Source organism: Doryrhamphus excisus, chromosome 7, assembly GCF_030265055.1.
Source record: "Doryrhamphus excisus isolate RoL2022-K1 chromosome 7, RoL_Dexc_1.0, whole genome shotgun sequence".
Taxonomy (NCBI): Eukaryota; Metazoa; Chordata; class Actinopteri; order Syngnathiformes; family Syngnathidae; genus Doryrhamphus; species Doryrhamphus excisus.
The window spans coordinates 8,492,484-8,504,124 of NC_080472.1; the positions used below are offsets into that span (position 1 = coordinate 8,492,484).

Consider the following 11,641-nt stretch of genomic DNA (forward strand, 5'->3'; position numbering starts at 1 on the left):
AGGCATAAAAATGGCTTCTTAGTACTTCTTACTTACTAAAAACATTTTACAACATTAAAGTCAGAGTATAGGAATAATAATGGGGAACAAAGTAGTCATACAAGAACAAACACAAGATTTAAAAAGTTGTATTTTTATGAGCCAATAACGGCAAATTTACAAGAAAAATAAGTACAAATTTACAAGTTCACTCCACGTTTTTTTAAAAATATATGAATCAATAAATAATATTTTGTCAGTCCTTAATAGAGCATATCCAATTATAGAGACGGCTAAATTAACTCTAATACCCACATAAGGCATTTAGAAGATGCTGATGTGTTCACTAGGTGTCAATAATGTAACAATAATGTTGGGTGGGACACACAAGCATCAGACAAGCTACATGGCTGTTTCAATGATCGACCTAAAAAAAAAAAAAAAAAAAAACATGGGCTGCTATTGCTACCTACCAAGTCACACCAAGCTTAAAGTCAACCCTGAACCCCCAACGTCACTTCCTGTCCACCTGCTACTAGAAAGATGTAGAAAGCTCAAACCCGGACACAACAACAACGCAGTGTCGCCACCGCGCAGCGCTTCAGCGCACACGCCGCCATCTTGTGTGGCACAACTTGGCAGCTCAGCGTGCGCAGTGTATCGGCATATACAGGTAGCCTATATAGGCATATATAGGTAGCCCCGTCAAACCGAGTTTGCCTATATCTATACCCCTTCATGTTTTTATTATCCATCACTTCCCTCGACAATTTTTAAACATGTCCTTTTTTTATATTGGAGATGCTGGTGGATTTATTGGTGGCCACTTTTCCCTGGAGGGAAGGAACATCATGGCCCTTTGGTTTGACATGTCTCCTCGTTATTTCTGCAGGCACATTGCAGGTCTTCTCCAGCATTTCCAGGCCACTCTCAGAAAGCATGTTCTCCTCTTTCAGCGTCTTAATAACCTCCTGCAGAGACTCCACCCTTTTCTTCAGCCTGCGTGCTCTGGTCTGAGTCGTTCTCAGGCGCTTTTTCATGTTTGACATGTGGTCAAACATCTTGTCAAGTTTACGCTTAACACCCCTGGGGCTTTCACGGATACTGTACGAATGATCGTGATCAGACTGCTTGGCTGGGATTTCAGGGGCGATTAATGGAGGTCCGTCGGTGCCTTTTGGAACGGGTCTGGGTGGTGGTGAGGGGACAGCGCTCACTGGGGCGTCACAAACTACGTCTTCTAATGCAGGTGAAAGGTCATCAGTCGTTGAGGTGGGAGTGTCTTCCTTTTGTTGCAACTGAACATCTGGTTGGGCGGCGTTTGGGGGAAACGGGGCCTTGCGTTGTTTGACAGTCTGAAAAGATACGAAAAATATTTCTGATATCGAGATACAAATGATGAATTAATAACAGCACAGTATTTAATCATATAATGAAATCAACCCAGCATTGGATTATAGACAAAGAAAATACATTTATTTAAAAAAAAAAACAACAGAATAGGCAAAAATACAAACCAAATCTAGATGGTTAAAACACCAATACAAAATGTATGTATTTTTCAGGGTCACTAGGTTCTGAGGACAGGGGGGGGGCTTAGCCCCCTGGAGATGCACAGGATATGAATGAATGTAGTAGACATTCAAAAAAATCCCAAAAAACAAATAAGGAACAAGAACCGAGATATAACATTCCCACTTTTGGACAGATTTAGTACAGAGGCCACCATTAAATTTACACAAGTACACACAATCAATTATATAATAATCATTATTATATTGTTACTATCATCATTATTCTTCTTCTGATTACTACTACTACTACCAGGCTAGTATTAGCCTGCTTTTGCCCTATTATATGAAATTTGTCAGAGATTTTTTTTGTAAAAAAAAAAATATATAAAATTATTTAGGGGTTTTTAAGAACATTTTGGGGGGGGGGTCCTTATTATATGAAATTTGTCAGATGTTTTTTGTAAAAAAATCTATATAAAATTATTTAGGGGGTTTTAAGAACATTTTAGGGGCCCTATTAAATGAAATTTGTCAGGGATTTTTTGGTTGAAAAAAATAAATAAAAAATATAAATTTAGGGGGTCTTAAGAACATTTTAGGGGGACCCTATTATATGAAATTTGTCAAGATTTCTTTGTAAACAAATGAATAAAAACAAAAAAGCTGAAGGCCCCCTAAAATAGGCCTAATGACGCCACTGGTATTTTTCTATCCATCTTTCAGTGATGTTGGGTCCTCTTCTCTATATCGTCTATTATTAGAAACAATTTAAGCCAAAATACTATGTGAGATATGACAATTCTTTAAACTAAATAAAGAAAAGCAAAAATATCACTTGACCTTTCTACATGAACCTGAAAAACTTTACTGCATTACAGTAAATGAATACTACTCTGTGGACATTTACTAAAAATAACAAAATGACAGATGCCCATTGTCTGTATAATGATCCAAAGTGGAGAGTGTTTAAGAAAGATTGTCAATATAAAATTATGCACAAATATCAATCTCTATAATTCTGTAGGCACAAATTCCAAATGTAATTCTTAAAAAAAATGTTTTTACAAAATGTCATAATCAGAATGTGTTGTTTCCGACATACCTTCATGAGATGCTGTGGAAAGCTGAATAATGTTGGTACAGCATCTGCCCGAAGTCGCGTTGTCTGGCCTGTACGATCGAAGTGCTTCTCTTCGAAGTGGTCTGAACACAACGTGGAGTAAGGCTTTGACGTCCACTGGTCTCTTCTCATGTTTGCAGTCCATCTCTGACGAAGAGCAGAATCACTTTTCGGAAATCTAAGATTATTAACAAGATGAGAAGATACATTCAAAAAATGAAAAACTGATACATGCAAAAATAATGACTGCATCTGGCAACTACAGGGTAGGTACGAGAACATTTCATTCTGATGTTTGAGTACTGAGTACCCAACTATTAGTACTCAGTTAATGTTATTCAATCAATGGTATCTCACTTACACTCAATGTCAAAACATTACTAGAACTCATTTCAATAGTGATACATTTTAGCACAAAAAATCAGGTTTTTATGACATAATATGATATTCAAAGTTTGAAATTTGAATGATGAGCACCTCACTGTCACTGTCATTATATGACATGAAGTGATGAGCCTAATTTCTCAACAACAAAAAAGAAAAATAGTAACAGACTATGCAGTGTTGTGTTAGAATATGGTTAAAGGGTACTTAATAAGTTGGCTTTTTCGCTCTGAGCAGCAGTAGTATAGTAAACGCACCCATCTAAAATGCCGACACAAAATCCACCTACTGGGACTACATAGTAATTCGGTGGCAAGAAAGCCATAGTTCAGTTTTAAGAGTTTATTCACTCGTTATTGTCATTATCGTAGCTTAGTATGTAATCACCTGTGAAAGGTTTTTCCACATCCCTTCGCCAAACGGTTGGAACAGTTTACAGCCGCACAGTAGGGCATTTTAATGCCTTATCGCGTCCAAAATTTCAGAAACCATCAGTAAAAACGTCGAAAGTCGCAAACGAACAAGGTAGTGCTACACAATGGCGGGCGTCACGTGACCACTCGCGGCGACAAAACCGTACGGCTCGTGAGTTTTCTACGTAATGTGGTTTTGTGACGTCTGTTCAATATTGACGACGCCATGTTGCTATCCAAGTATCGCGATACTTCACGTGAGCAGCTCGCCCATGCGTTATAGGTCAGGAAACCCCATCTCGTCTTCCTTTCCCAACATGGCACCGAAGGTGAAGAAGGAAGGTTCGTGTATCCTACCACGTTTATTGCTTAAACTGCTAAAAACAGATGTTTGTTATGTGGACCAGGTGTTAAAATAAAAACGATTCGATGTAAATGTTTGCTAATCCACACTTGTCTGTTTAAAATACTCCGAATGTGTCAACTTGAGAAACCACGCTGGCGACAAGACCGGCGTGTGTACTGCTGATGCTAAGTAATTCGAGTTTTTAAACATCACAGGGTAGCTGCGGCACTTAAAGACTTTATACGACAACGTAAGTTTTAATATTAGCCGCACTAAGTAACCCACGTTAAGTGCTGAAGTCTTAACCACCGCTTCAGATGGATGCTAACTGCTAGCTTACTAAGCTAGCATATCTATCGTGTGTAATCAGTATAACACAATAATGAATAGCAGCAAGGCCATGTTTGTTTGTTTGTGTTCGTGTTAACACCAGGAGTTCCACACTCTTGAATGCGTTCAACTTTATTTAAAGGCCAACACCATGTCTTTTTGCCATGGTTAATTGCGCATTTAACGTGAATATTTTTGTGAATTTGTAATCCCAGCTGTCCCAGCCAAGACTGAGGCCAAATCAAAGGCCCTGAAGGCCAAGAAGGCTGTACTCAAAGGCGTCCACAGCCAGAAGAAGAAGAAGATTCGGACTTCTCCTACCTTTCGTCGCCCCAAGACACTTCGCCTGCGAAGGCAGCCCAAATACCCTCGCAAGAGTGCTCCTCGCAGGAACAAGTAAGTCAAACTTCCCTTTGCTTAACACACCCTGCTGGTGCAAGTGATGCTTATCAGCGATCAAAGTATGAAGAATATGATTCCAACTCCTCCCACTGATGCACCCTACTTTGAATTAGTTCTGATGAAGACGGTAATGAGTATGCTTGAAGGGCTTAGACCGACGGTTGGTTTTATTCCTTAGGCTGGATCACTATGCCATCATCAAGTACCCCCTGACGACCGAGTCGGCCATGAAGAAAATTGAGGACAATAACACCCTGGTCTTCATCGTGGACATCAAGGCCAACAAACATCAGATCAAACACGCAGTCAGGAAGTTGTACGACATCGACGTTTCCAAAGTCAACACTCTCATCAGGTAAGCCAGTTTGTCGCTGTAGTCGTGGAAACGTAACTCTGCTGCGCCTGAAGCGCTGCACCCCTCCTGTGATGCCTGCGCTATTACATATAGGGCAAATACTCCACCACCCAAGTCGGATTGACTTCTGCATCTCAGCTTTGTCATGTGGGTGGAAGTCTTTATTCATGAAATGTCTTCCCCCATTTTTGCTGTTTTGCAGTATTTCAATTTAGATCATAATTATGTGGATTCCTGTAATGTAATTTCAACTCTGCTACTAAAATGGCGTTTATTCCTCCTGTGTTTGTCCTAAAATGGTGACTTTCTGGGTAGTACTTTAATAGCTTGACTCTCCAACCTCATTTTCAGAAATCACCAATATGTCCCTCATATTATACCTTAAAATACTTCTCAAGATTTTGATGTCTTGCAAAATTACAGCCGTTTTAATTTTTACTTTTAATTTCCCCAACCATTTAAACTTTCTTGTAAATGTACTTCCCTTTTTATGTTTGAATTTTGCTGAGTTGAGTTTACTTTAGTTGTGCATGCAGTAGTCTGATTCCATGTGTTGTGCTTTCAGGCCGGATGGTGAGAAGAAGGCGTACGTCCGTCTTGCACCAGATTATGATGCGCTGGATGTTGCCAACAAGGTGAGTCGGGACACTTTGATGCTAAATATCAAATTGCTGCATGTGATGTCAAACGATTGCGTCTGAATGTTAGTGATGCACTCAAAGGAACCACTGATGCCAATCGTCACAAGTGTCCCTGTGGGTGGAGGCAGCCATCTTTCTAACAATCTTTTTCCTTTTCTAGATTGGAATCATCTAAACTGCGTGTGGATGAATAAATATTTGTACAAACTTAGTCTGTGTTGGTGTGTTCAGTGACTAAACATTGTGTTGGAAAAGACAAATGTGCATGTTAACTTCTTTATTTCTGCTGTCAAAACCAATAAAGTTTGAGTGGCATTTTCAGCATCACATGTTAGTGATGTCATACACAAGGCTGAAATGCAAAGGTAGTGATGAGAAAGCAGGAAGGCTCCTATTGATTACATTCAACGTGTGTTGGAACACGGTGGTTCTGTTTAGGACAGGAAGGTTCGGACCGTGCCTTTAACCAGGCCTCGGCAGATGGGACACTTGCGTAGGGAGGGTGCACACTCCTTGCACACCACCAGGTGTCCACAGGGGATGAAGACGATGTTGACCTCCTTGTCCATGCACACCTTGCAGGTGCGCTCTTCCTGCAGGCGCCGCAGCTGCTCCTCCATGGGGAGTCCTGCAGGAATATGGACCATTATGACACCGCCATGTGTTGACAGCTTCATTTAGGTGCTTGGTCTTCATACCTGACAGATCTTGACTAGGGGATGCTGCTTCATTTGACTGAGCTGAAACATCAAAACAATAGTTAAGACTGGTACCCATGAAAGTACTACTTCAGAGCGACAGGACACACCCATCAGGTCTCGGAGCAAGTGGACATCGTTCTTCTGGATCCAGTTGCGGAAGACCTCGGCTGCTGCGTTGCCTTTGGTCAGGACAAGCTCGATGAGCCTGGCCGTCTGCTGCTGTGCTGATGTCTGCGCCTGCAGACCGCTGTACTCCTCTGCAGCTGCATGGCAACAGTTCAGCTCCATTAAAAAGGTCATACAGTAGCAGCAAAAAACACATTTTCATAGTTAAAGCTTACAGAATCCGTTTACAACCTACACATCAGAAAATAAGATGTGTGTTTCAGTAAAAGTCGTCTGGACAGAAGGTCACATCGGGGATTCAGTCTAGTGTTAGCTAAGGGGAGCCTTGAACAGCACCCTGTTTTATGATGACTGGGCCTGTTGTGAGATCATTCAAAGTACTAATTGTTGACAGCAATGAAGCCTGGTGTGTTACTAGTGACACCTAGTGGTCATTGTGGACTACAGCTCAAAGTATTGTAATCCCTTACATTTACAATTTGTTCATTTGGTCATTTTTATGCTTAAAATAAGAAAAATATGCATTTTTAAAGACTAATAATAGGCCAAAGTCCACCACAAAACAGCACTCCATGTATGTGTATACACCTGAAAAGTAGGATTACAGTTTAACAGTGTAACCCTACTTTTGGCCCACACTGTACGTATGGTCAAGAGTGAGACTTACTTAGCACATTTTGTTCTCGCAGATGTTCCAACACCGGTTCAACGCTCTTCAAACGTTGGACCAGAGCAATCTGGTGTCTTTTCACAAAGGTGAAACCATCTGAGAATGCCACACAGAGACAATATGTTTCGTTCACTCACAAACTACACTGTGTGTGTGTGTGTGTGTGTGTGTGTGTCTCTCTCAACCTGACGCCATGGCCTCAGCGAGCATCTCCCGCTCCTCCTCCCTCTTCTGGTCCTCGGCACTCAGCAGGTCAGAGACCAGCTCCTGCACGGTCCTGTAGTTTTCGCCGCTGGTCAGGATCTTGCTCTGGACAGTCTGCTTGACCAGGCTGCGATCAAAGCCCATCTCCAGAGCAGACTTGATGACGGGCGTGCTCATCATGACGGCGTCCTCAGAGCGCTCGTCGCCCGGGCCGAGGTGCACCACTGGGAACAATTGAGACATGGGCGGGATCATCTCAGTGTACGGACAGAATGACGAGTGTTTTATGTCACTCACCTGGTGGGTCCACAAACTCTCGGGAGTTGCTGTCTCCGTTTGTTAGAAGCTTTTGGGAGAACATTGAACTTGTATTATTTGAAGAAAGGAAAAGTGAAGCAGGGAAGCCATTGTGCTGATCTCCAACTAACCTGCTCAAACAGCCGAGGGAAACGGGCCTGAATCTGGTGGACAAACTCCTGACCTTTCTCCTGGAGCAAATACTCACACCTACAAAACATTTATCATCACGCAACGCCCTCGACACCAAAAGGTAGCTTAACTTCTTTTTACGCTTGTATGTGATCTCCAACATGGAATGGAGATTCTGGGGTGGCCACAGCTTGACCAAAGAAACAAAAAGGTGTTGTGAAGGTTCTATTGGACCATGTGTACCGCCATTACCTCGGGAACCATTTAGCGTGTTCCACCCAGGGATCATCCCCGGACTCCCAGCACCGCAGTCCTCCGTCACAGCAGAAGCACTTGACGTCGTCATTGCGACCTTCCAAAGAACACGAGCATGAGCGGACGTCCTGTCATTGGACAATCTTGGACTGTCGCCGCCCTCACCCACGTAGTAGAAGCCGGCTTTGGCCAGCTGCTCCGGCCTGACGGGGATGCGATTGGGCCAGTTGACGAAGGTGAGCAGCCGCTCTTCGCTCTGCTGCATGCCGGCATTGGAAACGTTGTTGAGGGCGGTTGCCGCCGCCAAAGACACGTTGTCGGCACGGTCGCCACGCACAAAGCGGCAGTTGGGGTAGTGCCTCTGATGCTCGGATGCGGCACGGTCGCCCGGCTCCCAGTTACTCAGCTGCCGGGACGAGACACAATATCGTAAAACGTCCTGGCACGTTTACACCCACAAACACGCACCTGCCCTCCACAGCTGAAGCAGCCCACGTGGTCGCCATAGCCCAGGTAGTAGAAGCCGGCCTTGGCGAGCTCAGCGGGGGTGATGATGGTCAGCGACCACCCCTGGAAGGAGTCCAGGCGGTCCTGCTCACGCCGCATGGCGGGGATGTGGCACGTCGGCCTCTGGTGGGACATGTCCTCCCCACCGCGTGAGCTCAGCGGGCTTGAGGGGGGTGGGGCCGAGAAACCCATGTTCAGATAGCCCGCTGGCTCCTCCCCTTGACCTCCTCCTCCTGCAGGGTTGGGAGGCGCTGGGCCTGGACCAGGAAGCTGGGGACAATAATATATTATAAAATAATATATATATATATATAATTATAAAAAAACAAAACAAAAAAACCCAATATATTAAAATGATAAAAATATAATTAAACATAAGCTATGAAAACCATGGATTCTAAATTATTTGTCAAATAAAATGTAAACAAATGAATACATTTACAACATAAAACAAGATTCATATATATACTGTAATAATGCTTAAAACATACATTGGAGACTCACCATAAAATCTACAAAATATATTAATATAAATTTTATATCCATACACTATCCATCCTGAGTATCCTCACTAGGGTCGAGGGGGTATGCTGGAGCCTATCCCAGCTGAGTTCGGGGGTTGAGAGGCGGGGTACATTGGCCAATGGCAGGGCAGATATTCATACCTTTGGACAATTTAGTCAGCAATTAGCCTAGCATGGCTGTTTTTGGAGGAAAGCAGAGTACTTGGAGAAAAGCCACACACGCACGGAGAGAACATGCAAACTCCACACAGAGATGCCCAAGCGGAGATTCTAACCCAGGTCTTCCCCATCTCCTGACTGAGTGGCCAACATGCGAGCCACATTATCTCATGTCCCTTATCTCAAGTCTCCACGCTTAACTAGAGTAAAATACAATCATTTCCATCTTACTGGTACGGCGGGTGCGATGCGGAGGGGGGAGAAGGCGGAGTGGGAGGAGGAGAGCAGGTTGGCGGTGGACGGGAGGCTCTGGACGAAGGAGCAGGAAGGGGACAGCTGCCGATGTTTCTCGATGGGACAGTCGCCGGCCAGCCAGCCCTCGGCAGTCACATTGCAGCGGAAACACTGCACCCGATCGCCAACGCCTGTGTAGAACCAGCCGGCTCGGGCCAGGCTGCGCTCCGTCACGCCGGACGCCGGGAAGCGAGCGAAGGTGGAGATGCGGAAAAGTTCTACGAGGCGAAGAACACAAGAACACATCAAGAATCTGGAAGGGGGGTGGGGTCCACGGTGACAATAAAGGCGGCTACCTGAAGAGTTGTCGTACTGCAGGTCCGGCGGGGGTCCGTTGCGACACAATCCCATCAGAAACTGGTTGTTTTTCAGTTGAACAAGAGTCTCCATTTGTTTAGGGGAGGAGGAGGAGATGCCCCTCGGGGGGGAGATGTTTGAGACATCACTCTCTCACACACTCACACAGAAAGCAACTTCATTGAAGTAAAACAGAAACTGAAGGGACTAGAACATCCTTTAAATTACCAAGTGCTACATTCAAAATCAGCCTGGATCATAATTAACCATCCTGTAGGACTTCAACAACCATCTATTTTCTATCCCACTCCACCGCATTACGGTCGGGGGGGAGAAGGAACCCATCCCTGCTAACGTTTATGGTGCGAGAGATGACCTTCCAAACTCTTCCAAAACTCCATCGTGCTGCATCTAAAAAAAATATTAACAAGCACACACAACGTCTCAAACATCTCCCCCCCTCAAGGCATCTCCCGTAAGGGCGTTTAGGCCTCCATGATGGAGGAACAATATCCCTGTTGGAAAAAAAAGTCAAGAGAGAATAAAAGAAACGAGTCCTTTTTCAGTTGGCCTTCACAGTACCTGAAAAAAACAAAAGGGAGATAAATCAATACGAGGTTAGTGAACAAAACTGTCCCATCGTGACTGTGACAATACACAGGAAATGACATTTGAGGGCAGTTACATCTTAGAAGCCTAGAAACAACCTGATATGTGCTTTCCTATGACAGGTGCACTTCCTTTAATAGCTCAGGCCAGATTAAATGATGAATTAAAAAAACATCAAACTAGTATTTACTCACAATCGTTATTAAACGAGACACGGTTAGCATCTGACGACCTGAACAGCGGCTACCAGCTTCGCTTACGCTAATGGTAATATTTAGGGCTTATCAAAAGACAAGGAGTACAAAGACCTGCGTGGGTGGTAAAATGAGTCACAAGATAAAATGCACCGTGTCCGAAACTCCCTGAAAGAGAGAGACTCACCGAGAGAGAATGAATTAGTCAGACGTTGCGGAAAGTCCCGTCTGGGAAAATTAGCATTAGCAGCCGTTAGCTAGCTAGCCAGCCAGCTCACCGCCCACCGCTACTTCCGCTTTCAGACAAAACGAAAATAAAACTCGAACGATAGTATTTCCAAAGATGAAAATTCTTTGTCACATTATCGCTGGACCGGTACAGCGTTTACGTTTACCAACATTTCATTGACTGAATACAAGCCAACTACTTTTTAACTCACGTGGGCGCACTGTCAACGAGTATTACGGTAAAGATTCAACTGCCATATTTGCACAAACTACACAATTTCCATTTTGTGTCAAATCTTAAGTTTATGTTTAATGATAGTTTGAATGGTTTTACCTTGCGAGATACTTACAACAATCGACGTCGAGTTCTGTGATTTCCCACCAGCTGCAAGTGATGACGTTTCAATTACGGTAATCCCACTGGGTCACATAACATTTTTCAGAACGATTCATTTCCGTCTACTCTGTAACTTTAAATGAGTAAGAATCCAACTGGCGTCACGTGTTTTCTGTTCCTAGGGGGCGTAGTAGTCGTTTTTTAACTGAATTGCAGTCAATGTCGGATTGAATTAAAGTGAAACATTCATTAACCAGCAGCAGTCGTCACAAACTCTAAAAATACAGTCAACCCTTTTTTTATTGTGCTTCATTGGTCGCGGACATGATCGTAACAAGCGAATAAGTAGGATTTTAGACAGAATTATATATAATACAGACTCACGCATGTTTGCGTTGGGATTATTTCTTCTTCAACTCCTCAGTAAGAAAAGTAGCCATTGGCTGTCCTGGAAGTCGGGCGGTGTCACCAGATGACGCAATCAGGTAATTTGCATATGATGATGTAACAGCTACTGTAGGGGGAAAAACCTCGTAGGAGAGGCAAACAATACCTTAATTACATTTAAAGATACAAATAAACGTCATTCTTGGTTTGTTCATATAAAATTGTCCATCACGTCA

General features: G+C 43.5%; 3 protein-coding genes and 1 non-coding gene across 8 annotated transcripts; 2 read left to right on the forward strand and 2 right to left on the reverse strand.

Moving 5' to 3' along the window:
• Nucleotides 1–138: 138 nt before the first annotated feature.
• LOC131132055 (THAP domain-containing protein 1-like) lies at nt 139–3,629 on the reverse strand. Of its 2 annotated transcripts, none has more exons than XM_058077243.1 (3): nt 3,385–3,629; nt 2,596–2,760; nt 139–1,334 (listed from the first exon to the last, which is right to left on the reverse strand). In XM_058077243.1, exons 1-3 carry the CDS (start codon nt 3,403–3,405, stop codon nt 753–755), a joined length of 768 nt encoding a protein of 255 aa, XP_057933226.1. In that variant the 5' UTR covers nt 3,406–3,629; the 3' UTR covers nt 139–752. The 2 variants fall into 2 exon arrangements, with proteins under 2 accessions (XP_057933226.1, XP_057933225.1); XM_058077242.1 differs by having other exon boundaries at nt 142–1,334; nt 2,596–2,791; nt 3,385–3,626.
• Nucleotides 3,594–5,695, forward strand: rpl23a (ribosomal protein L23a). The gene is made up of 5 exons (XM_058077244.1): nt 3,594–3,752; nt 4,302–4,482; nt 4,667–4,843; nt 5,409–5,478; nt 5,645–5,695. The coding sequence occupies exons 1-5, from the start codon at nt 3,599–3,601 to the stop codon at nt 5,657–5,659; spliced, it is 597 nt and encodes a 198-aa protein (XP_057933227.1). The 5' UTR covers nt 3,594–3,598; the 3' UTR covers nt 5,660–5,695.
• LOC131133622 (small nucleolar RNA Z17) lies at nt 4,519–4,587 on the forward strand. The gene has a single exon (XR_009130904.1). It is a non-coding gene; the product is annotated as a small nucleolar RNA Z17 (small nucleolar RNA).
• A 33-nt stretch (nt 5,696–5,728) lies between the features above and the next one.
• Nucleotides 5,729–11,411, reverse strand: birc2 (baculoviral IAP repeat containing 2). 4 transcript variants are annotated; one of them, XM_058077237.1, is made up of 13 exons: nt 11,032–11,411; nt 9,650–10,232; nt 9,291–9,571; nt 8,338–8,646; nt 8,035–8,275; nt 7,867–7,966; nt 7,614–7,692; nt 7,483–7,531; nt 7,167–7,409; nt 6,979–7,077; nt 6,293–6,448; nt 6,183–6,224; nt 5,729–6,112 (listed from the first exon to the last, which is right to left on the reverse strand). In XM_058077237.1, the coding sequence occupies exons 2-13, from the start codon at nt 9,741–9,743 to the stop codon at nt 5,919–5,921; spliced, it is 1,887 nt and encodes a 628-aa protein (XP_057933220.1). In that variant the 5' UTR covers nt 9,744–10,232; nt 11,032–11,411; the 3' UTR covers nt 5,729–5,918. The 4 variants fall into 4 exon arrangements, with proteins under 4 accessions (XP_057933220.1, XP_057933223.1, XP_057933222.1 ...); XM_058077240.1 differs by having other exon boundaries at nt 11,016–11,411; XM_058077239.1 differs by lacking the exon at nt 11,032–11,411 and adding an exon at nt 10,641–10,982.
• Nucleotides 11,412–11,641: the final 230 nt, after the last annotated feature.

Excerpts from the sequence above, each read along its gene's own strand:
- birc2 (XM_058077237.1), bottom strand. The coding sequence starts at position 9,743 with ATGGAGACTCTTGTTCAACTGAAAAACAACCAGTTTCTGATGGGATTG. Across the intron at positions 7,532-7,613 it reads TCCCTCGGCTGTTTGAGCAG|CTTCTAACAAACGGAGACAG; the intron begins GTTAGTTGGAGA and ends TTCTCCCAAAAG. Across the intron at positions 7,078-7,166 it reads CGCTGAGGCCATGGCGTCAG|ATGGTTTCACCTTTGTGAAA; the intron begins GTTGAGAGAGAC and ends TGGCATTCTCAG.
- LOC131132055 (XM_058077242.1), bottom strand. The coding sequence starts at position 3,452 with ATGCCCTACTGTGCGGCTGTAAACTGTTCCAACCGTTTGGCGAAGGGA. Across the intron at positions 2,792-3,384 it reads TGTGGAAAAACCTTTCACAG|ATTTCCGAAAAGTGATTCTG; the intron begins GTGATTACATAC and ends TAATAATCTTAG. Across the intron at positions 1,335-2,595 it reads TTCCACAGCATCTCATGAAG|ACTGTCAAACAACGCAAGGC; the intron begins GTATGTCGGAAA and ends GTATCTTTTCAG.
- rpl23a (XM_058077244.1), top strand. The coding sequence starts at position 3,599 with ATGTGGTTTTGTGACGTCTGTTCAATATTGACGACGCCATGTTGCTAT. Across the intron at positions 3,753-4,301 it reads ACCGAAGGTGAAGAAGGAAG|CTGTCCCAGCCAAGACTGAG; the intron begins GTTCGTGTATCC and ends TTGTAATCCCAG. Across the intron at positions 4,483-4,666 it reads AGTGCTCCTCGCAGGAACAA|GCTGGATCACTATGCCATCA; the intron begins GTAAGTCAAACT and ends TTTATTCCTTAG.